Source organism: Drosophila obscura, unplaced genomic scaffold (assembly GCF_018151105.1).
Source record: "Drosophila obscura isolate BZ-5 IFL unplaced genomic scaffold, ASM1815110v1 contig_30, whole genome shotgun sequence".
NCBI lineage: Eukaryota > Metazoa > Arthropoda > Insecta > Diptera > Drosophilidae > Drosophila > Drosophila obscura.
Genome location: NW_024542818.1, coordinates 2,332,086 through 2,356,229, shown reverse-complemented (window position 1 = coordinate 2,356,229; position 24,144 = coordinate 2,332,086). Strand labels below are relative to the sequence as shown.

Sequence of the window (24,144 nt, the reverse complement as noted above, 5' to 3'; positions counted from 1 at the left end):
CTTATCGGAAAACGCGCGCCTCGCTGCTAATTCGAAAGTTATCGCTACTAGTCGATTGAAATTTATTTAGGCGTCGCGTCTGTTTGTTTTGTTTCCTGTAAAGCTATTTAAATATCGTACAAATAAATATGTGCCAATTGTTGAATTGAAACGAGCTATGCTATGGGCTAACTACATCATATATCTATTTACATCTCTGTTGTACGTGCAGGGTAGGGTAAGGAGTCGAACGATCCTCCAGCTATTTGTGTCCCTCAGCCGGCCCGGTGTCGTGGCCCAGCGAACTGAAGTCCCCCGTGTTGCAAGAGATGCTGGGAATTTCGAAATTCGAAAATCCCCGATAGTTGGCCACCTCCGGTTTCAGGGGCGAGGGTAGCGAGACGCAAGTGCCGGGCACATCGCTGTCGATCAGGCTGTCCATAGTGTTGTCCAGCAGGCTCGTCTCGGGTTCTATTGCAGCGCTGCGCTGCGCCAGGGGATCAAATTCATCGAGATTCAACTTGGACTCCTCCGCCGTGCTGTTCTCGCCACTCTGGTCGGACAGATCAAAGTCGTAATTGATGTTCGTTAGGCCGCCCTGTAGCTCTGCGCCCAGCATCAGGACATCTGCACTGCCGCCAGACGAGGGCTCCTCCAACAGAGACACTGCATCGAAGGCCGCATAATTGAAGATGGGAGAGGCAAAGAGATTGTCGGGCTGCTGATGATTAGGCAGCGGCGACAGGCGTCCAATGGAGCTGATGCTGGTATCCTTCAGGGCCAGGCCGGACTCTTCCGCTGGAACAGAGGCCTTTACCTTGCCGCTGTGCACTGTCAGGGATTGGGCGCCACTCAATACATTCGCTTGATAATGACCCGCTTCGCCCTCCTGCATCTCCTGCAGCAGCTGGGAGCGTGCCTGGCCGATGAGAAAGGCGGGCGTCTTGATGGGCAACAGCGTCAGCGGTGCCTTCGCCATGACCGTGTCCACCCGCTCAAAGACTTCGCGCTGGAACTCAATCAACTCCTTTTCAAATGTTGCTATCCCTGAACTGATGTCCGCATTCTTCTTCTGCAGCCTTTCCATTTGTTTCATGTTCTCCGAAATCAGATGCAGACTCTCGCAGGCCATCAGAGCACTCTCCCAGGGGGTGCTAAAGGGCTGCTGGCCGGATATAAGCGCATCAAACTCCTCCTTGCTGATGCCCAGACTCTCGCCGTTCAGGTTCTCGATGAAGGCAATGGCCGAGCAGAGATTGGTGAAATAGTAGCCACCCTCGCCGCTCATCACGCGCGACGCGTTTGTGAAGCGCGTCACAAAGTTGATGTTGCTGTGCAGCCGCACCGGATTGGCCTTGAGCACCACAAAGATCAGGGCGGGCAGGAAGTCATCGGCACTGGCAGGGCCCCCCGTGGCACGCTTGAGCAGTTCGAAAATGTGACGACAACAGCGGACGGTGCACTGGAGTTTCTCCTGCGGCGAATAGTAGGAATCGATGCCCACCAGCTCCGAGATGGCATTGTAGACCAGATCCCTGGCCTCGGCATTCACCTCATCAATGCTGCAGTCCAGATGCTTGGACGTTATCCAGCTCAGCTGGCGTATGCGCTTCTGCACCTTCATGTCGCTCTCCTCGTCCGTTGTGAAGTAGGGACTAAAGAGAAATCTGCAAAAAGAGTTTTCCCCCGCGCATTGTTTTGATAACTGCCAGAATGAATGGGTTCTGCGATGGCGATGACTCACTTGTGGTTCTGCGTCATCACGACCTTCTCAAAGAAGTCTATGGCACTCTCGCGATCCTCATTGCTGGCGATCTCAAAGCGCGGATCATTGTGCACAATGTCCGCCACCTTTGTGTAGGCATTTTGCACCGTATCCGAGAGCTCGTCAACGTTCTTGCTGCTGTGACTGTTCATATACTTCCGTATCTCATTGTCCAGTCGCTGGATTTCGTTCTTCAGCTTGCGCTTGCCATCGTCGGGAATGCGTAGCATTTGCAGCTGCTTCACGAACTGACTTTCGGTGGGATCGGGCACATATCCACGCTGCTGGGCGACTACATATACAGGCGAATTCGTATCATTAGTACTTTTGATTAATCAAGGTGATTTTCCTCATACTTTTTTGTGCCCCCGCCTGAAGGGTCTTCTGCAGCACCGTCGTGAATTTCTTCTTCTGCAGCGTCGAGGTATCCGGCTCCTTGTCCACTTGCTTCTTGGGGGCTTCCCGCAGATGAAAATGCTGCGGCGACGTGCGCTCGATTGCTCCGCCAGCGGAAACGGACGCGTGACTGTGGCTGCTGCTGCTGCCACCGATGATGGGCTGCATGTCGCCAGCCTTCACTGTAAAGCGCAACTTCATGACTAAAGGCTCGACTGGAGATTAAGCTGGACTTACGCATTTTACGCTGCTTATCGTTGCGTTCGCGAAAACATTTCGAGCAGAGGCCATCGTTCTGCGGAGTTCCATAGTAGCCACAGCCCCCCCTGCATTTCAGATCTTGCTGCCCCAACCGCAACGAGGGTGGGCGTGCGGCCGTTGACATGTTGGAGTATAAGCAACGCAACCTTTGATTTGATAATTCCTATCAGCCAATTGATTGACAACAACAAACGGCAGGGGGATCAAAATTGGAAATTTGGAAAAACTTGCTTAATTTGTCCCAGCTGTGCAGTGTGGATGTATCGATCAAATATACTGCAAGACCCTATGATATATACCGAAATATACCTTATCATTTTCGTAATATACCGAAGAGTATATAAAATACCGTAAAACGAATATGCGGTTGCGGCCCCCACTGATTTGAATTTAAATTGGCTGATTTACTTTTTGTTCCACTAAAATTGGATTTTAGCATATTTTATTCAAAAACGAAAAACATTCAAACTGCAACTCAGGGGAATTTGCACAATTTTGGGTTGGAATACATTTAGTAAAATCGAAGTGCCATAGGAAACATTTTTTAACACACATTCAAAGTTTGGATGCACACAAACACTTTTAAAAATCAGTTTACTCTTAGATATTTAGTTTTTAGCAAGTTGATACAGTTTTTTTTACATTTAGGACGGTTATACACATACAGACGAAGAATGCAAGTTCTGGTAGGGTAGGCTCTCAGTGGGGGATGGGGATTAATCCCCACAAATGAAAGCCAAACATTTGTTTTGTTCACAACAACAATTTGACAAAGCTCTGAAAACACACATACTCGTAAAATTACCATACCATATTGTAGTTAATACCTAAGACTAGACTGTCCTAACTGCTCTGCTCCGCTCCACTCCACTCCGCTGCTACTCGATGCCAATTACATTTTTGTTCCCAATGAAAAATCGAATTTTGTAGTCTGTAAAATTAACCAAAAAAAATGAACCCAGCTTAATTGACGCTCTCCACAAAATGCCTTTCAGATCTACACTATCAAATACTTTACCAACTCGTCTAGCTCTACCTCTAGCTCTAGATCTATTCCTATTTTCTAATTTTTCTAAATTTGTTTCTCTTTCTCTTTTCTAACAGTACAAAGATTTGAAAAAACCATTTTGTTGTCGTTTGTTTGTGTGTTTTGGGGGATAAGTCTTAAAAATTGCTAATATTATTTATTCTGCCTGCTCTACTGTTACTATCATCAAAATGCAACCTTGCTTTTACCGTGCGCTCAAACTACAGAGTATAATTCGATAGTTACCGTTACGTTACGTATACTTAACATGATCAATCCGTTCAATTTCATTATGCAATTCAACCGTGTGTTCTGTTTCGAAAAGTCTCGTGTATAGTTTTAAACTTGAATGTAAACACTACTTATGCGATGTCTCTTTGGCTTCTCTTCTGTTTTGCTTTTTTTTGTTCAACTCTTACAGCTACAAAAATGTAATAACCGATAACACACACACGTTTTAAACAGTTATGCTGCTCTCTTTTGGTTTTTTTTTTTTGATTAAACATTCTTTGGTTTTTTTTTTTGATTTAGTATTCCTCCCATTCCGTTCCTTGCTTTATGTTTCAATTCGCTACAAAAGATTTGCATTGGTAAAAAATTCAAGTCTAACGATTTGCGTCAATAAATTCCTTGGAATCAGTTGGCTGATGGTTCTGGTTCTTCCCCTTTTGATTTTACACATTAAATAACTTTAAAATATGAGTACTTTGGTTAGGGTTTACACAAGTGGAGGAGGGGGCCTAACGCGCTGGGACCCTCTATAAATGTCCGTTGGTTCCGCCCATTGAGGGGCATGCATGCTGTAGGTTGATCAGCGAACTGGTTAACTAAAATACTTAAGGCCAGCAATAAGCATGAACTTTTCAATGAACAACTCCGAGTCCAGGACTGCTATGTGTGCGGCTCTGCCAATCAGCGTATTGGCGGTGTGTGGCAGCGCATGGTGCACATCAAAGCGGGCCAGCGTCAGTTCGGGTCTGGCCAATATCGGAGCAATTACATTGTGCACCATTTCCCTGCAAGAACGAGTGTGATGAAATTTGGCATTGATTTGCCATTGATTTGTGTTGCACACGCACCTGTAGATGGTGCCCAGTGTGGAGCTGTCCCTCATGGCTGCCTTGCACAGCTCCAGGCGTGCCGAGTGCGCCGGCACATAGCGATCCTGACTGGAACCGCACAGCAGGATGTTCTTGAAATGATGCAGCGTGCTCCTTTGACTCAGGCGATAGAGGAAACTGTTGCGCATATCCGTGGTATCGCGCATGCAGAGCTGCAGCAAAGATCCCGACTTTTTCCACTTTTGCATGAACCACATGCCTGTTGGGAGAGCAATCCCGCAAGAGTGAGTTAGGAATCAAAAAGGGCATTCCACTAGACACTCACCCATATTAACCAGTCCGCTGGTGTTGTAGAGCGTGCCCAGATGCGGTCCGGAGAGCGAGAGGAAGGTGTGCAGTCGTGGCAGCAGTGGGCGCATCTGTGGACGGGCCAGGGCACTGCGCACAATGATGGTGCCCAAAGAGTGGGCCACAAACGAGATGCGTGCTGGATTCAGGGCGCAGCTATCGATATGGTAGAGTATCTCGGTTACCAGCCTGCAAAAAAACAAATCAATGGATCAACTTGGTTAGGAAACCATTTTCTGGACGCATTCTCACACTCACCGATCAGTCATGGTGTCAAAGTCCGAGAAGGTGTCGCCCTGATTCCTCTCTGACATGAGAAACTCCAGATTTACGCCTGGCAGACCCAGCTCCAGATATGTGCGCACCAGCCTCAGGTCAGCGGAATTGCCATCCAATCCGTGAACGCAGATGACCAAGTGCATGCCGTTCGGGGAGAACGCGCGATACTCGTCGCTGATGTAGAAGTAGGGCAGCTCCGAGGCCAGCTGCACGTAGTCCGAGTAGATGGTGCCCTGGTACTTGATTTGCTTGCGGAACTCCTCGCGGTACTTCTCAAACTCCAACAGGGAGATGCTTGGCGGCGCCTCCTGCAAGGCAGCTGATGGCTGTCCCTTGCGCTTGTGCTTCGTGCTGGTGTTTGTGCCCACCGTTGAGGTTTTGCCGCGCACCGGGGGCCCGTGCGAGTGGGCGTTCTCCTTGTTCTCATCCTGTTCGGCGGCATCCAATCCGTTCTCCTGCCCATGATGCGTCTTGCACTGAACATTGGGTGGTGGATTCTGAAGGTTCTGCGGACGCTTCAGCTCTGCCAGGCTGTGGGACTTCAGAACGGGCTTGTTGCTGAAGATGGCCGGCGTGGAGATGGGACGCAGTGACTCGTAGATGTGGTACACCGGATTATCGATGGCCCCCACCGGTTGGCGCTCCTTCAGCGGCGGCGCTGCTACCAGTTTGGTTCTGGGCGCAGGAAGTGGTGTGGCAGTTAGAGCCGGAATTGGAATTGGAATCGGAATGGGAATGGGAGCGGCCACATGAGCTGTGGTTGGAGCTGGCTCTGGCGGCGGATCTCGGAACTCATCGGGTGGCGGGGGAGCCAGCGTTAGGGCCAGGGCTAACACCTCCTGCTCCTGATCCTGGAACTGCTGCGGCGGTGGCAGGCAAACGGCATCCAGCGGCTGCATATCCTTCAGGCTGGTGATATCGAAATCCGACTTGGACTTCTCGTACTTGTTCGCATGCCTGGGGCGATTGCGTCGCGGCGGTGGCTCCATTTCCTCCATCTCCGTGGACTCGCCGTTGGGCAGATGACGCAGTCGATCCAACTGGAAGCGAGAGCGCTCCCTCTTGATGGTTACCGTCACCGAGGAGGTCTTCTTGTGCATCTCCTGCTGCTGCTGCTGCTGCTGGCGTGCAGGCGTTCGACTCTGACTGCTGGAACCCGCTCCTCCGGCCGCCTGCCGCTTGCGTGTCTTGTGGGGATGTTGCTGCTGTTGCTGTTCCAGGACCTTCTGCAGTCGCAGACGCAGCTGCTCCCCATTCAAACGCGTCTCCATGGCCATGCCCATGCCCAGATTGAGCTGTGTGTGCCGCTGTCGCGTGGTCAGGCCCGTGCTGGTAATGGTATCGGGACTGGAGGCTGCAAGCGAACTCCTCCGGCTGCTCACCCAGCCGCTCTCCTCGCTCAGCGACGAGGTGGAGTTGCTGCGCTGCCGTCGTCGCAGCGAGTCCGAATCGAACTCTGGCGGAGGTGCCAGATTGGGCAGAGATTCGCTGAATCCGCTCGTATTCGGATCGCTGCTGGTGGTGTTGTTGTTGCTGGTGCCATTGCCATTGCCATTGCCATTCCCATTGCCACTCCCATTCGTTGTTATTGTTGTGGTGGTGGCGTCCAGGCGGTACGGCACACTGTTGGAGGAGAGCATTTGGAGCTTCTGCATGATGTCGCTCTCGGAGCTGCTGGACTCCTTGCGCAGCTGTCCCTGACGCAGCATCTCCTTGATGTCCGACACGCGCACGCGAGCGATCTCCACGGCACGGGGTATCTGCGAGGAGCTGCTCCTGGGCATCGTTGTGTGCTGCGTGGGCGGTGGCGGTGGGTAGGAGTTGCGCGGCGGCACCATCGACTTGGGCAGGGAATTGTACGCCCCCGGCTGCTGCTGCTGCTGCTGGTGCTGCTTGGGAGGATTCAGCAGCTTAATCTCGTGCAGATAGTCGATCTTTCCGTAGCGTTGCCGAAATTCGCAAATGTTCCGCATGAGATCGTCCGCCTGGAGGCGTGGCAGAGTGCTGTGGCTGGCAGGGGGCGCTGGAGCAGCCTCACAGCCATCCAGTTGATCAAGGGACTTGCTATGTCTGGCCTGTGGCACACTGGCGGCATCCAGATCAAGATCTTCCAGCAGCCCGGTGACCGAGTGCCTCGACAGATTGTGACGCATGGCGGCGGTTGGTGGCGGCGCCGCCACGGCGGGGAGCTCCTTGGAGGGTGCAATCGTGAGACTGGCCTGGAGCACCTCTCCGCCGAGGGCGAAGCGTGGCGTGACCACACACTTGGCATGCGGATGGGCCGGCCCTGGGCCATTCATCTGCGGATAATCGTAGTCAAAGTGGCACGCGAGGCAGTCCTTGATCCCGTTCAGACTGCTGCTGGAGTGCGTTTTGTCCGCCTTCTTCTTCTGCGGTCCCATGGAAGTCTCCTCCAGCTGCGGTTCACTGCCGGAACGACGACGGGAGTAGCTGCTCCCCGGCGTAACATAGCGATCCTCGAAGATCAGTGGCAGCGAGGCGGCATCCCCATCGATGGGTGTACAGTGCACTGGAAGGGGCGGCAACGACTGAAGGTAGCGACTCCGACGGGCCAACTCCGCAATGGCCACGTACCCGTGACAGTGTCCCGGCGAGGGACTGCCATTGGCCTGCTCCTGGCAACCGGCGGCCGCCGCATGACGCGGCTGTTCCAGCACAAAGAAACCCTCGGCGAAGCGACGCACTCGCAGGATGTGATGCTTCCGCGCCAGCAGCGTGTGCACCGCCGTGGAGGAGCGCGAGGCCAGCAGCACGCGACGCCACCAGAAAATGCTCTCCGCACACAGCTGGGCAATGTCCGAATTGGCCCTGATGGCAAAGTCCTCCTCCGCCTCCAGGAGCTTGGCCTGATCCAAGAGCAGCTGCAGCCGCTCCCCCGTATCGTTCTCCCTCAGCGGCGGCGATCCAATCTGCGAATTGATGCTCGGCGGCAGAACGCTGCTGAATTCATTCAGAGTCGCCTTCAGCTGCTCCACGGCACCCAGCAGGAGGCAGCAGATCTCCTTGTGTATGGCCCGCGACTGGAGGAGTCTGCCAGCGGGACCGCCACTGCATTTGGTGGTGCCACCGATTTGTGGGCCAAAGAACACAGCCTCCAGGGGTCCCGGCGAGGTGTTGCCCCGGCAACTAAGTTTTCCCGCACTCCAGGGCTTCGAACTGCGCGGGGCGCTGCAAGAGGAGAAGGGAAATGGGATTGAGACTGAAGTATAATGGATCCAAGGATAATCAACTACCAGAGATACACACAGAAAGATACAGACAAAGACACAGATACGAATACGAATACGAATGCGGATACGGACAGACGACACAGAGGAGAACTCTGGCCACAGAACTACACCGAACTACGTGGAACCGATCAGTGGAGCAGAGCGAGCACCGATTATACATGAATTACGTACGGGAATGTGGATTGGATTTGGATTCTTACCAGAACTTCATATATGAGAACATGCTTTTCCTGCGGCAGTTATTGTGTGTTTGGTTTCCATTTATTATATGATATGTGGATATATTATATATATTTTGTATTTATTGGTGGAATTGGATTCGATATCGTTGGAGCGCAAAAAATGAGATAAATGAATTGGAGATTATAGAAAATAATTAAAACTGTGGATACATCCGGGAAACGAGGAGTTTTATACGACGAGTGGCATTAACTAAGGTAATGTGTGGAAGTGTGTAGAGGATGCAAAGGAACGGAAGGATGGAAACCAAGAGAACCTAAAGCAAAGCAAAGCAAAGCAGAGGATTAAAGAATACATTGATGAAGCATCTGTGCACTCGGTTCAGCTTACACTCTCATTCTCTTCGTTAGAATTCGTTGCCTGCGTGTTCTATATTATCTGGTAAAAGTCAAGGAGGTCTGGAAAAGTTCTAGGTTTAAAAGTGCTTCCGAAAATTCTAGGGACTTGTAGAGTGATTCTTCGAAAGGAAAAATATTCTATCTTTTATGATGACAGCAAAGAAAAACTCAAGAATTTAATGGAATATATATTGTCCACAAAAACATAAGAAGCTTGCAAATTATTTTGAACAATACGGATGCTTAAAATAAAAAAAAAAGCTTAAGAACTAATGGAATTCCCATCATTCAGGATGATAAACTTTTAAAATTGCATTAGGACAACCTAAATAGACGCAGTCGGAACAAAGAAATTTCAAATATTAAGGAACGCAAAGCTTAACGAATTAATAACCAAATGAATTGCTATCCGGAAAAGGCAATCCTGAAACAGTTTAAGCCTTCCCGTTTTAAAGTCTCTGCGCCTTAAACTTTCCCACTCTTCAGACTCCAGATTCAACTCGTGCCATGAATGGTCGTTTCTGTCCTGTGGAGATAAACATCGCTGCTGTGAGCTGGAACTGCGGGAACTTGGGGGCGGTGTAATCAGCATGAATATCCACATCGGGGGCGGCACAGGCAAGGCCAAGGTCAACAAGGAATTCCAAAACCCACTGAGATGATATTTTATTCATACGAAAGAGATGGACAGAGGAGCACAGCATCCTCCCTGATTTGAAATTCCGTTTCATATATTTTTCCGATGCCATTCCAATTCCGATGCCAGTCCACCCCGCACGAGGACTACAAATTGCTACTAGAAATCCAACTAGAAATTTGGGGAAGGCGCGCTCGAAAATCGCCGACAGCTTTATAGCAATACAAAACAGATTAAAGTCTAAAGGAGAACTTTCTGTCAGGGAAATTGGTTGAGCAAATGCTGGGGAGATCCTTCTGTTATGGCGGGATACGAACTTGTGTTGAATCAAACGGCGTAAAAATTGAGTTTGTCCAATGATAAAGTTGAAGTTCTCCCCAGATCTTCCGACGGCCATGCTGCCTCTCCTCCTCTTCTCAAGGTTCGGTTCTTTCATTTCATTTTTTGTTTTTCGTTGCAGCATTTTCCCCGTGTTGCAGAGCAGGACAATGGCACTGCGAGAGTCATTAAAATTTATGCCACAACGTATTATTTGTATGACCGCGCTACTCGAAGGGTACACAGGGCTATACTCCAGTCGTGTAAATGAATGTAATAGGCGGAAGAAATTCTTAAATTTCGTATTTGAATGCTGGGTACCGGGTATCTTGATGTCGAGTCACATTTGCCTCGATATAAAACATTCCAACTGGTTTTTTTTGTTTGTTCATCTTTTCTCTTGTTGTATGCACAGTGGGTGAGGAGGAGGCTGGACAGTGGGCGTGGGTGGGTGTGTGGTGGGGAAAGTCTGTGTGCAATTTTAATGAGTTGGAAATGATTTGTGCGGGTAACTGGCCTCCAGTTACCGCTGCTACACACCCATTACCCACCCAATGCTGATGCTGCAATGACAGTGGGGAGGCGCAACGCAACGCCTGCTGCCTAGCAACCACAACCGCCCACCTTGTCGGGGGCTCAATTTACTGGAAAAAATATGACTATATTCCACGCTGACATTAGAGATCAAGTTGTCATCTCCTGCGCTACTGCAGCAGCAGCACTCCCCAGCAGCATCCATCCCACACCATTACTCACTTGATATAGGGCTGATGGAGGGCAACCAGACTGGCATGAATGCCCACACTGATGGCCGCCAAATGGAAATAGTCGAAGAGCACCGGCAGATGATAATGAAGGCCGCGCCCCGGATGAAAGTTCAGCTGCAGAGTCCTTGTGGAGGCCAAAGTGAGGCAGGAACCAGAGCCGGAGTTGATGAAGCTGCTGGTGCCATTCTGTTCCGCAAACCAGAGCTCCAACTGCAGCGAGAACTCTGCCCGTTCAATGGATTCCTTCAGGTGGCGGCTGTCAACTGCAAAGAGAGAGAGAGAGAGAGGGAAAATATGTAGAAGGATGTCTTGAGGTTGAGTGAACTGCAAATCGCCAGGGATTAATGTGGTAGGTAGAAAATCCTGCATGCAAACAAGTTTTGCCACCTCCGCTCGAGAGTGTCTGCTGTCGATTTCAGTTCATTCTTCGGTTTATTTGTTCTCGTATTGATTTTCGTTTAGGCTTTTCCATGTGGGCGATGTGTTGGCAGTGGGAACGGTTTAATGACTCTGTGGTTGTGCAGGTCCCCAAAGACAAATCAAAAATTCATAGAAAACGGAATGGAAATTCCAGAAAATAGATGGATTAAATGCAGTTTTTTTTACCCTCAATTTCATATTTCTGTGGTGCAAATTCTAGTTTTAAACTTGGGCAAACTAATTTCATTGTTTAATCCACTTTAGCATCAATATGAGTGTGTAGTTCTCTGAGTCATTCATTAGTTTATAAGAATGCAAAAGAACATTGTATACGAATCCTCAATCTGTGTTGTTTCAGTGCTTAAAAGTTGGTCATATCTGTTCAAAGAACGCGGGAGTATTTCCCGCTTTAAAGGATGCCTTTTTTTTTTTTGATTTGGGTTACCAAAGTTTTCCCATCTTTGTTGAAGTTGAATCTAACTTATTTCTTCTGTCAATAACTTCGATTATTACACCTGCCAGTCCATAAAAATAACCATAACAGTTTCCCCGAATCCACAATTCCTCTGCCTCGGCGGGAAGTGTTAATCAAATTCAATTTGCTTCAGATGTCGATACAGCGCTACTCAGGCGTCGTTTCTCCCATCCATTGCCTAATCCTCCCGCTACTCCTCCATCCATCCATGTGTCTCCCTCAAGCGTGTGTGGCCATAAAACTCATTTGTTTTCATAAAATAAGGATTTATCCATTGGGGGCGCACAAATGGCAATAAAAGGGGAAGGAATCGCGCTGGAGGTTCTCACTCTGCCCCGTTGAGATTTACTTGGTCTCTCGCATCACTCGTGGTGTGGTGGTGGTGTTGGTCCTTCGGTCGGTGCTCTCCATCGCCTGCCATCGTCCTGGTGACAATTGCTTTTGGGCAGAATATTTTAAATGCCGAGGATTTTCAAGAGTCTCTATCTCCTCTTCACGACACAGTTTATTTTATTGTCTGCGGTGCAGTCGTCACCCAAAAACCCACACACTACGGTCGTCCTGCTCTGGCCCACACTGTGTATCTTCCCATCCGCCGCAGGATGCCAGCGAGTGAAAGAAATAAATTGAACAGTTAGTGCCAAGGCAAGGTAAATTACTGGGAAGATGAGGGGCCGCCAAGCACTAATAAATACAATCTCACATGCGTATGCTGATACGCGTAATATAATTAAATCTAATGAGAAAGAGTACCGAAAGATCATGATAGTCATACCTTCTATTTAATATACCCTGGTTAGGGTGAAGGAGAGTGAGAACAAGAGCAGCCAAAACACACACACACACCCGCATGGGCACGAACACATCAAAAACAGTGAAAAGTTACTTGTGTTGTTTCACTTTGTTTTTGTTTCTGGTTTCTGGCTTTGGTTTTTGTTTTACTCGTATTCCTGCGGCTTTTTTCTAGATTCCGTCCACACATGCCGCTCACATGCCTTCTAGTGGAAACTTGTCCAAATGAATTAATCACTTTAGTCAGCAGCAGCCAAGTGGATGATGTGTCTATTGTTGCTGCTGACAGGCGGCCCAGCGCAGAGGATATACAAGAAAAGGCTCAAAGCAGAAGAAGAAACAATAAGAAAGCAACTTGAGTGGATGGGAGGCAGGGCGGAAGGGATAGCAGTCTGTCAAGAGCTCATCATTCTAACACTCCTACAAACCGCCAGAGCGTGGGTGGAACAAAGACAGAGAGAGGGAGCGTGATGCCAACACCTTGAAAACAGTTTTTCGTTTTTATTTCATTACACAATTCATATAAAAATATCTCTTTATATATTTTTATACATTTTTCATTTGTTGCTTGTGTGTATATATTTTTATGAGCACGCCGCACAGCCATCATCACAGCTCCCCCTGCTCCCCAGGGCTTGTTACTTGACAAAATTTACTTTCAATTTGCGTTTTTTCCTTTTCGTTTTTTATGCCTGGTTAAGTTTTATGAGATTTTCATAGTCTTTTATGCGCTTGGTACCGTGTAAAGCGTAAGCGCTTAAACTATGAAGAGTCCACAAAGCGTATGCAGCATTTTCCCCTCTCTCGGCAAACAACACTTACATTTTCCATGGTAAGCAGATCTCCTTCAACATCTAAGGGGCAGCACCAATTCGATCTCACCCACAAACTAGCGATAGACGATTTGTTTACTTTTTATTTTACTTTGTGCTTGGCCTTTTTCTTGTGTGTTTCCGCCTTATAGACGATGATAAGAATGCCCGCCTCTTTGGAAAGTGGGTCAATGTGTATGTGTTGGCCAAGACTTTGCTTCTTTCAGCAGAAAACTAGATGAGAGGATGAATGAGAGGAAGCAGAAGCAGGAACAGGAGCGAGTCTCCTTAAAGAAGCTGCCAACTTTTCCGTAATTTCATTGCACTAAAAAATCCCTTTTAGTTGCAGATTGCAATAAATGCAATTACGTGGAAATTTTCAAAGCAAAGTTTAAAGCGGAGCCCATGCATCTTCGGCATCTGTCGCGTGTGGTCATCATCAACTCCATCCGCACTGGGGCATGGCATTCCATTCCCAGGGCTCAAAACTTTCGGCCCCAAACCAAGAAACTTGGTCCGCACTCTGACAATTTGATTTATATTTCCAATTGAACAGTAAACTCATTTCAGGTTGCAAAAGTTTCTCCGTCCGCCCCCCACCGCTAACTGAGAGAGTGATCTGGTGTTTGGTTACCAGCTGGCTCCCGGGCCACCAATGCGGCAGTGGAATGGATAGCAGTGCAAATTCTTGGCACACGACAAAGTGCAAATTTCTTTTGTTGGCCTTCTAGTCGTGCCGGCCCGGTCGGCCACTCACCCAGTAAATGGCTGCGAAAGTGGATGACATCGCGCAAGGGCACTTCCTCGTTGCGGTAGAGTATCTGAAAGATACGCGAGGCGCCGCTTCCATTGATTACGGTGGCCCCCGGCGCATCCCCTGGCGACAGCTGTTCCGCGCGGTCGCTATCGCTGCTGCCATGGTCCGTGGAATTACCGTTCTGCTGCTTGCTGGCGCCACTCGCTTCCGGGATGCTCGTTTCCACCTGAACGGGAAGACGGGGTGAAACGCGCAGGCCACAACGCACCTGGTAGAGCCTGAAATGGCGAAAAATATAATTAATTCAGAATTTCAATTCATTGATAGTGTACACGGCATTCGTAGGGGCATATTTTGTTGAAAAACTTTAAAGATTACAAGTCCTCAATTTTCTATCGACTGCTGACACCTCCGTTCAACGTCATTCGCAGTGACAACAGAAAAACAAAGGAAAATCACAGAAAAACATTCTGCCCAAAACAATTGCTTTATTTGCACCGCACCTCTCTCTCTCACTCGTGTATATTTTTGCGCACATTTCATGCGAGCGTCGGATTTTTTATGTATTTTTAACACACGAGCTGCCGTCCCGGCCATAGCCCTCCTGTCCCACACTCGACGCATTGCATCCGTCCATCTTCAAGGGCCCGTCCGGCAGCAGCAAAATTGAAACCCCATAAACACTTGGCTGACAATTTACTCGATGCTACGCCACTATTCCCCCTCTTTCGCTCTTTACCATTCCCATCAACATGTTGTTGCTGGCTGTTGTGCAGTTCATTTTTTATTTGCTTATTTCCACTGCATTCCGTTTTGTTTACCCAACACTTCAAAGTGTATGTGTGTGCATGTGTGAGAAATTGGAGAGAAATTAACAGCTTTATTTGCGTTATTTCTACAGAAAGAGCAATAAATTGCTTGGCTGGCAAAGGTGCAAAGGAGACTTTGTTGACCTGAATTTATTTTATGTATGCTTTTAATTGCAATTTGCCGCCTACACAAACACATATCGATAGTTGCATGAGTAAACGATCGATACTATTGATCAGTTCGATAGCCAAACCGTGCCAATATCGCAAAACGCAAACTTCGCGTGTTTTTCTCCGACCGGCCTGTTTATATTTGCGAAATTGAAGTGTTGAAAGTGTTTTAATCGTGTGTGAAGGTGCGCGTGTGTTTCCCCGCTTGTGATTGTGCTTTAAACTTACCCGCGCTGAAACAAATCCACATTGAAGAACTTGTGCAGCTCCACAGAGAATTCAATGGTGGCTTGCAGGTCGCCCATTGTGTTCCTTGACGGGCCCTGCAGCGTCCTGTCCTCCTCCTGCGCTCGGCGCTTCAAGTTGTCATTAAGTTCATTGGCTTTTCACGTGCCGGAGTCCTGGGGCTGATTTCGTGTGCGAGTGGCGGATCGCTGCTGGATCCTAAATGAGCGGGGTAAGCAAAGAAAGGAGAAGCATTAAGTACCGTTTTTTTTTGGCTGTGACTGCAGTTTGCAGTTTGGGTGTGTGCGCTTATTGCCTTTTCCCTCTTGCTGGTAATCCCGTTGGCTTTGCCAAGTTCGATTACAGTGCTCTCAATAAATTTATTGCCCAACAACTATTGACAGCTTGAAGCAATTGATGGCCCAGTAATTGTGCGGAGAAACTGTGCCAAGTGGAGGATTTTTACCGCGGGCTGAATGTATTGCTGACTGCCACTGTGGGTGGCTCTGTGTGGGCGAGTGTTTGTCTATGTGTATGTGTGTATTATGTTCTGAGGTTAGCGGGTCAGGCCTCAGCAGCAATAGCAGCAGCAGCGACGAACAGAGTGAAAGCGGAATAAGGGAAGCCCGCGACGATGTCACGACGAATGAGGGCAAAAGCGAAAGGAAACCAACAACAACAATAACAACAAACAGTTACAGCAACTTTTAATCGCCCAAACAACAAAAGCTCCTTTCTTGATTCTCATGCGGCGGCGGCTGCTGCCTTGCCTGCTGCCTGCTGCTGTTGTCAGACAGAGAGAGACAGACAGACAGTCAGTCGCCTGTGAAACCCACGCCTACAATAACTGTAATGTGCTGCAGTTAATGCCACCCACTCGCACCCGGCCCACTCGTGACCCCGCTTGTTGACACAATGGAAGCAAGGCAGGAAAACTGCCGTTGTTGCTGATGATGCTCCTTCTTCTTCTCCTTGTTAGTTCTTCTTCTGCTGCTGCTGCTTCTGCACCTTCTGTTGTTGTTGCTGTTGAATGAAAGAGTTCTTCGTGTGGATTTTTAAGGATAGAAGGGAAACGGAAAGGGAACAACAAGTCAGCCTTTCTCGCTTGCTCTGTCTCTCTCTCTCTCTCTCTCTTGCTTGTTAACTGTCTGTCTGTTTGTCTTCTTCTGTCTGCTGTTTGCCTCATTGTCAATGTGGGTTAACCTAAGTGAGCCAAGCAGTGGGTGGGTGGGTAGGTGTTTGGAGGATACACTGCGTGACGAAACTCTAAGAATTGAAAATGATAATCAGATCTTTAGCTTGGCTCATTTGATACTTTATTCCATACCGATTGCATTAATTGATGTGTATTGCTATTCCCCATAATAATGCGCATTTGTCCTAGGTTTATTTTATAATAAACAGTACATATTTAAAGGAACTCTTATCAAAAACGGGATACACTACTTTCAATACTTAAATCTGACAATTTTGTATACTTATTCGACACCTTTTTTCGATGAAAATCGTACAACATAAGAAGTGGAATTACAGCTAATTAACACATCCTTCTATCTTCCTTTGGAGTAAAAAAACATCTTTATCTTGAATTCACCCTACGACTTATAGTGCTCTACCGCACTGTCCCTCTGTATGGGGCTGTGGGTGCAGCCCCCGACAAAGTGAAAGTGATGATGCCATTTGTTAGCAAAGTCCTTAAACCGCTCGCATTTTGCTATTCTTGCGAATGGCCTTCCCCTTTTGTATCCCCGCTGCTTTTTATCCCCCATGTGATGTATGGAGCAAATGTTGTCGTATCTACATTTTGACTTACTTTGCCATTAAATGTATTGCCCACACCACCCTATATCCCCTCTCTCTGCATCTGTACATATATTTGTGTTCATGAATTTTAAATGTGCTCTATAAAAATTGGGGGGAATTTACGGCTTTGGATTTGGGGAAAATTAAAAGCAAATTTTTTCGTTAGTTTCACAAATGAATATTTAACTTTTAGCACACATTACGCATACGCCACGTTGTCTGAGTGAATTTTCAAATAAAAATGTTTTTGGGAAAATGGCCAAGGGAAGAGGGGAAAACTAGGTCAGCGATAAAGTTCACGATTTGTGAAAAGTGCCAACACAATGAAACCACAAGGAAAGAGAAATGGGAAGCGGAAACTTTTATAAAGCCACAAACCTCCGAAAAAAAACATATTTGTGCAGTGGATAAAGTGCTGGAAAGCCGTCGACGGAATGGATTAACACAATGGAAAAGCTAGAGCGTAATGAGGATTTTGTTCGCCAAAAACTTAGGGAGCCACAAAAGAAAAATGAAAAGCATTTAACAAGTTTTCAATTAGAAAACTGAAAGAAATAATAGCCACATTCAATCGCAAAACAAAATCGTGTGAGGGGGAAAAAGCGTTAGCCATAAAAAATAAAGCACCAAAAGCCACTTGAGTCCTCAGTTATCGAAACAAAACAAAACCCAAACAAACACTTGGCACAAAGGCACTCACATTTCCGATCCTAAGAATCCCCTTTCCCCCCTTTCTGCTTTATATAGACGAGGGTATATGTATCTGTTAGCCAAAACAGCTGTCGATGACAACGGCCTCATAAACGAGGAGGAAAAATCAAATCGCTCGTGCTTATCATCATAATGATTATCCTTAATGTCCCTTGAAAGGAAGAGAAGAAGATTTCCGCGAAAAGGAAATGAAAGAAAGATAGGACGGACCCATACCCGGACCCTTACCCGGACCCTTACCCGGACCCCGAATCCCGAACCTTAAGTATCCCATGGAATATATTTCAGTCTCCGCACTTCTATCGTTTTACGTTACGTGTGCCCCAAATTATCATCGTTGTCTGGCTTAAGTCCAAGTAGAAGGACAAACGAGGACGGGTCAGGACGGTTGGCCAACGCACGGGCCCGTCAATGGCAGACAAACGAGGAATGGGTCTGTAATGGAGATAAGTTGGTGACCCCAACACGATTCGTGTTTTCTCTTTTTTGTTTGTGTTGTTTGTTAGGCTTCGTTGCCTGCCCACAGGCCTCCACAACAAATGTTGCTTCTTTTACTTGTCTACATATACCTTTATATACAAATACATACATACATACCTTTATTTCTGTGTAAATGTGTTAATGTCTGAGGTCTTTCAATTTCACTTCTTTCTTGATTTCAATTAATTTTCAACCAAAAGCTTAATTAAAAATGTTTTAAAATGCTTAAATTCTGTCGCAGATCAAAGGGATTTCATTACTAAAAAGTTCTCCCTTGAAGCATCTGAATTTTCATGCACTTTAACCTCTGAACAATATGTATTGCCTACTTGTGGGCGCGTTGTTGGGAAAGTTTTCAACATTTTGGGGAGAGAATGGAATATCTTTTCTTGAATGTAATCTGAAACGTGGCAAAGTCAAAGTTGATTGTTATCTTTGTTGGCGCCACAAAAAACAGAAAAAAGCTTTTTCAATTTGCTTGTCCTGTAATTTTTTTTTTTGGGCAACAGGAAACACCAGGAGAAGATCTCCTGCCTCCGTTTTCGTTCCGTTTCGTTCCGCTCCGACGGAAAGCCGGAAATAGGCAATTTTCATACCAGACATTTTCCAGCCACCGATTTCTTTCCTGACTTCTGGCTAAAAGTACATACTGGAATATGCGAGTGAGTTTTCCCATTTAAATTATTCATTCATTTCATTGAAGTTCCAAAGTTATACAAAAGGTTCTCGCTCTCGTTCCTGCAACGAATGGAGCGCCAACATTTTCCCAGGGCATCTCATAAAAAATGCCCTCAAGTGCCGACGACTTCGTCTTCGTCCGTGAGCATGAAAATTATTTACCGCCTTTTCACTCACCTCTTGCCTTTTACTGTGTGTTGCAACAATAAGAAAAAAAATTGCCAACAGTTGCAGCTGACGGCAGAGAGCAGGCTGCGAAAAGGGACGCCAGAAGGCGGCTGGTTATCTTGGCCAAGTGCATCGCGTGCTTAGGGGCCGGGCCTGATGCCAGGGGCGTCTGGGCGGCCACTTGCTCACGTTCACGTGTCGAGGCCCGCAAGAGGCCAAAGTCGGCAACGACACAACTCTGCCCCACAACGAGAGAAGAGAAGAAAAGAAACAATAAAGGGCATGCGATACACACAACGCTCAAGTGCAACAACAAGAGGCGGCAACGATGGTGGGGCACGCGATTGGTAGGAAGCGGGGAAAGCTTCAACGAGCAAGCAAGCGGCAGGAATTGGTCAACATTTCGACTGGCTTCAAGAATTACAGGGTATATTAACGTTTAGGTGCATCTATACGCAGAGTCCGGAATGCCACGGGGGCAGGATTGACTGTAGACTATAGAGCAGGGGCATATTACCCTTACCTTCGATTTAATGTACCTTGCTTATGAAGACACGTGGACGCATTTTGAGTGAGGAGGAACTTGTGGAAAGGAATGAGTAGGTGAGGAGTGGAAGATGGCAATAGCTTAGGAATGGGTAGAAGAGAAACGAAAGATGCAAACAGCTGAGCAAACGAGACAGAGAGGAGGAGAGGTAGAGACAGACAGACAGAAGGAGAGGCCTAGGCAAAAGCTTATGGCATATCAAATGGAATTGAATGGAAAAAATGCACGATGGACAAATGAAAAGAATATTTAGCCGTGGCTCAAAAGAGCTTTGCGAAATGAAATGGAATTGAAAAGAAGAAGCTGCAGTATAGCAATAAGAAGATCACAAGAAAACGAGTAGAACAAACAAGAGAACAGAAAAGCTGGACAACTAAACAGAAAAGATTTTTAAGCGATTGGAGGAAATATTCAATAAATATTGTGGAATATAATGGAATATTATAGGAACTTCCAAGTACTTCAAATAAATGGAAGATGAAAATATTGAAAGGATTTATTGGAAGTTTGAATATTGAAAATGGAAAAAAAAGCTTGGGACTTGAAAGGAAAACTGTACGCAGGTTGAATGTTAAGAGTTTGGAAGAATTCGAGGAGAGGAAGGATTGGATAGGAAGTGGAAGTGGAAGAAGTAGGCATGAGGAGAAGAACTGAAATGGGTGTGAAACATTGGAATGGCTTGACAGAGCTTTCTGGAATCTCAAAATTAAAAAAAGTGTTACAGTTACCTGATATACTGAGCATCAGAAGTGCCACACGGGAGGAGCGAATGATGTATGAGGACAACTATGTGTTTCGTTACATCATAATTTACTAAACATTCCGCAAACATTTCCATGCATGAAACAAGACTCGATCGACGCCCCATGCCACCTGCCCCATGCTACACATCGCCCACCGGATGACTTAATTATATGCAGCGAGCACCTGCTTCCTCTGTGGCACTCTCCTCCACTTGGACTACAACTCCAAAAACAAAGCCCCAACGTAGTAAGTGGGTTGTGCATTGTGGAAAGCGAGGAAAGAGCACGACAGCGGGATTGGGTGGAGTACACCTGAAGGACCTTCTCTAGGGCTTGGACTCTACTCCTAATGAAAATGGAAACTTGAATTGCCAGCAGACCGAAACGGAGCATTGGTAGGGGCTGGGGCCAAAGTTGTAAAGGGGAGAAATTGAATTGAGCCTTTTTATGCGACTAGACTGCGATGACTACGGTATGGGGTTGGGGATGGGGTGCCACGAGGTTGCACGTGGTGGCACGATGTGGAGGCGGAACAGGATATTTCATTACATTTAAGCATGCATGGATGAATGGGAAATGGGAAATGTGCAAAGGGAAGGATAGGGTAGACAGGGTGACGCCCACATGGAACAAAAAATGGCAACATTGTGGAAATGTGCAAATATTGGCTCAAGTGACGGGCAATAAAAGAGTCAACAGGGGGAGGGGGGAGTGCCCATCAGCCAGCCCATCAGCCTCGAGGATGTGTCTGCCCTGCGATTTTCCATATCCGTATCCCACCTGACTCCAACCTTTTAGCAATTTATGTCCCTTTAGTGTTACATATCTCACGGATTGTCGACTGCAATTTCAATTTCCATTGATTGACAACTAGAACCCAAAAACCGAACCCCAACTCATACTCGGAACTTGAACCCCGAAAACCTGAACTCAGTCATGCCTCCATTTTGCATAATTGCCGTGCTTTTGCGGCACAAAATGTAACCCTTATTGGCCATTTGCAGGGCTATATGACATGTATTAAGGATAACTGGCCATCTGTATACAAAGTTTCATAGATTCAACCACTCTCAAATTTTTGTTCGATGCTCACTGGACATTATTTTGTTCATTTTGACTCAAATATCCGATTTCAGAACAGAATTTTGTAGCAACTAGATCTTTTAGATCATTGCATTTCACTCTCACATTATTCTGCAGTCTGTTTACAGTGAATTTTCTGCTCGGAGTCATAAATTCGAGTAGCTTTACATAAAATAAAACCCCTTAGATTGTAGGAGTAGAAGAACCCACAGAAAGACAAACGCTTAGCCCCGTGTCTGGCTGTACCACTAGTGTCCTGTGTCCCTGCTCCTGTCACAGACTCTCATATTATTATCCTTGTCTCCGCTGCGGTTTGGTGCGGTTCAGTGCGGTTCAGTGTTCGGTTATGTTATTTTTCGACTGCCAGCCTTTTTTTTTTGTGTGTGGCTGTTGCTGCTGCTGCTTTGCGTTATGCGGCGGCAGTTAACTGTGTCGTGACATGTGGCAAGCATAAAAGAACCGTAAAATGTCATGTTTGTTGGCGGCCGAACATGACGTGAAGTGGCGGAGGACGGAGACGACAGAGCGACAGAACGATGACGACTCTCACAGTTGGCTGACATGTGACTCACGCATTTGGTGGCACAGTGGGGTGGGCCATGGGAGGCGGCAGAGCCTAATAGGTGGCCATGTCAACACATAGCCCAAATTACACTAGACACGCAGGCAGCGGAACCGCTATAAATTCTGGAGTTAGCTCTGGCTAAGAACTCTGGTTTTTGATGAACTTGCCAGCGGAAATTGAGTTGTGCGGAAGCAGGTTTCGGGCACAAGGAAAGGGTTGTTGTACTGCTATAAATCGATTCTGTTACTTAATTTATTGTTTCGGTTAACGATGCAATAATAAAGTAGATATTTTGTATACAAAAAATTTACCTTAATTAAAACTTTGAAAGTCAATTGGACACATGTTGAACATTTATCTATCGATTATGGTCGATTATAGTCCATCTGTACCGCTGAAATGTGATATATATTTTTGTAGACTTTGTAGCACAGTGTTGTGGGCGCCACAAGACCCTCTTTGGTCCCTTTTTTTGTTTGTTTGACCATCAAATTTGCAAGCCAATCTCCCCGTTATTCTCCTTATTCGGGCAACCTATCCATCGTTCCTTTTAATTAAATGCAACATAAATTTGCTCAAATTTTAGGGGAAAAGAAAGAGAATGAAAAGTGTCGAACTGACTTGTCACACAATTTCGCATAATATATTTTCAATTCCCCACCATTTCCCTGCCATTTTCATTTACATTCACATTTTCTCTTTTGGTTGGTGCCATTTTTTGTTGGTGTTTTCTTTTTGTATTTTTATCCATTTCTTTTTTTTTGGTTTCTTTCTGAGTTTTTTGCCCTACGATGACAGTTTTTGTGGCCATGAAAAATGTGAAAGATTATTTTTAAATGTTGTGTGTGTTTTTCTGTATGTTTTCTGAATGCAAATGTGTTTGCAATTTAAAAATAATTAGACCCAAAACGCATTGCTGAGGGGGTTTAATACTCATTTTTATGTGATATTTAGATATATGCTCGAGGCATGGCAATCGGTGAGGGAAGTCACGCACTCTGGTGAGTGTAACAGGAGCCATTTGAAATTAATTAGGCTGCGACAACGAGGAGGGAAACACTTTAAAGCCAAGAGGGCAGTGGGAGGCGGTCAAGTGGTGGGAGTGGCACAGTAGCACACACACATACACAGGAGTTGAACGAGCGCATGACCCTCTTGTCTCTCCTCTCTGAAGCAGCATCAGCAGCAGGATTTTGCCCTAATTTTACTTTCTGCGATTTTATCAGGACACACAAACAGTGACAGAGGAACCACCCACACACACACACACACACACACACACACACAAAAAACACAAAGCTTCGCTACATTCTTTTTTTTTTTGTTTAAACTCGGCTACTCTCTCTCTTTCTCTTCCTCTCTCTTGCTCCCTCCTCCCGCAAGATGTCATAATTTACGCACTTCTTCATTTGCCTTTTGATTATTTGCACTGCTTCCACATTTGCCTCTCTTTCTGGCACACACTCTCACACTGTCTCTTTCTCTCTCTCTCTCTCTGTCTCTCTGTATGGCGAGGGGGTCGGTCCGTCGGGCTAATGAAATTAAAGTGCGAGACACCGAAAACCGCAGAAACCGAATAAACGGAATGGGAAAGGAATTACTGGTAGTACTTTTTTTTGTCCCCGTCACTCGTTTGGGTCGTGTGCCTCGAAAGCGGTTCAAAACGGTTTACCGGTAAACGCACGTCCGCGCCGGGAAAATGTCTACAGCGAACTAACGGTGCCGTGCCTGCCTCGGAGATGCTTTAGTCCGGAGAACAACCCAACCGTTCGTTTGTGCCCTGCCATGCCGTGCCGTACCGTTCATCCACGGAATGCGTCGTCGTCGTCGTCGTCGTCAGCGTCAGCGTCGGTGAGTGTTTGGTTCCTCGTGCCAACGATTGCCGTGTTTTGGCTTGGATTCTATGCTTCTGGCTAAAAAGCGAGAGAGAGAACGAAAAGAGAATATGCGTTGCTTGCCCAAGAACTTTCTCTTGCTCTTGGGGGACTTTTTTTTAATGTGAATCGGTATGCTAGACGCAAGCTGTTTGATGGAAAACTGTGAGATTTGGGCTATGATCAAAGTACTTCGAGAATTTTCCACTTATCATGAAAAGTAATGAGGGACAGAGAAAATATAGCACCAAAAAAACCATAAAAGTTGAGAGATTCTTGAGAGCAGTAGAGTGGTGTATATTTTATTGTATATTTATTTATTTATTTTTATTTATTTATTAAGAGATCATTTACCAATCAACTA

General features: G+C 46.7%; 2 protein-coding genes across 8 annotated transcripts; both read right to left on the bottom strand.

Moving 5' to 3' along the window:
* Positions 1–45: 45 nt before the first annotated feature.
* On the bottom strand, positions 46–2,670 carry LOC111076924 (rab5 GDP/GTP exchange factor). Its single transcript, XM_022370991.2, has 4 exons — positions 2,378–2,670; positions 2,101–2,322; positions 1,724–2,036; positions 46–1,646 (listed from the first exon to the last, which is right to left on the bottom strand). The coding sequence occupies exons 1-4, from the start codon at positions 2,523–2,525 to the stop codon at positions 242–244; spliced, it is 2,088 nt and encodes a 695-aa protein (XP_022226683.2). The 5' UTR covers positions 2,526–2,670; the 3' UTR covers positions 46–241.
* A 1,535-nt stretch (positions 2,671–4,205) lies between these two features.
* On the bottom strand, positions 4,206–23,653 carry LOC111076918. Of its 7 annotated transcripts, none has more exons than XM_022370971.2 (10): positions 23,308–23,653; positions 22,218–22,453; positions 15,132–15,347; positions 13,924–14,201; positions 10,657–10,930; positions 8,568–8,597; positions 5,096–8,305; positions 4,815–5,026; positions 4,508–4,748; positions 4,206–4,444 (listed from the first exon to the last, which is right to left on the bottom strand). In XM_022370971.2, the coding sequence occupies exons 3-10, from the start codon at positions 15,206–15,208 to the stop codon at positions 4,252–4,254; spliced, it is 4,515 nt and encodes a 1,504-aa protein (XP_022226663.1). In that variant the 5' UTR covers positions 15,209–15,347; positions 22,218–22,453; positions 23,308–23,653; the 3' UTR covers positions 4,206–4,251. The 7 variants fall into 7 exon arrangements, with proteins under 7 accessions (XP_022226663.1, XP_022226664.1, XP_022226665.1 ...); XM_022370972.2 differs by having other exon boundaries at positions 22,218–22,300; XM_022370973.2 differs by having other exon boundaries at positions 23,517–23,653.
* Positions 23,654–24,144: the final 491 nt, after the last annotated feature.

Coding starts and splice junctions, on each gene's coding strand:
- LOC111076924 (XM_022370991.2), bottom strand. CDS start 2,525: ATGTCAACGGCCGCACGCCCACCCTCGTTGCGGTTGGGGCAGCAAGAT. Junction 2,037..2,100: donor TCAGGCGGGGGCACAAAAAA/GTATGAGGAAAA, acceptor CTGTATATGTAG/TCGCCCAGCAGCGTGGATAT. Junction 1,647..1,723: donor GTGATGACGCAGAACCACAA/GTGAGTCATCGC, acceptor CTCTTTTTGCAG/ATTTCTCTTTAGTCCCTACT.
- LOC111076918 (XM_022370971.2), bottom strand. CDS start 15,208: ATGGGCGACCTGCAAGCCACCATTGAATTCTCTGTGGAGCTGCACAAG. Junction 8,306..8,567: donor TTCTCATATATGAAGTTCTG/GTAAGAATCCAA, acceptor CTCCTCTTGCAG/CGCCCCGCGCAGTTCGAAGC. Junction 5,027..5,095: donor TTTGACACCATGACTGATCG/GTGAGTGTGAGA, acceptor GTTTTTTTGCAG/GCTGGTAACCGAGATACTCT.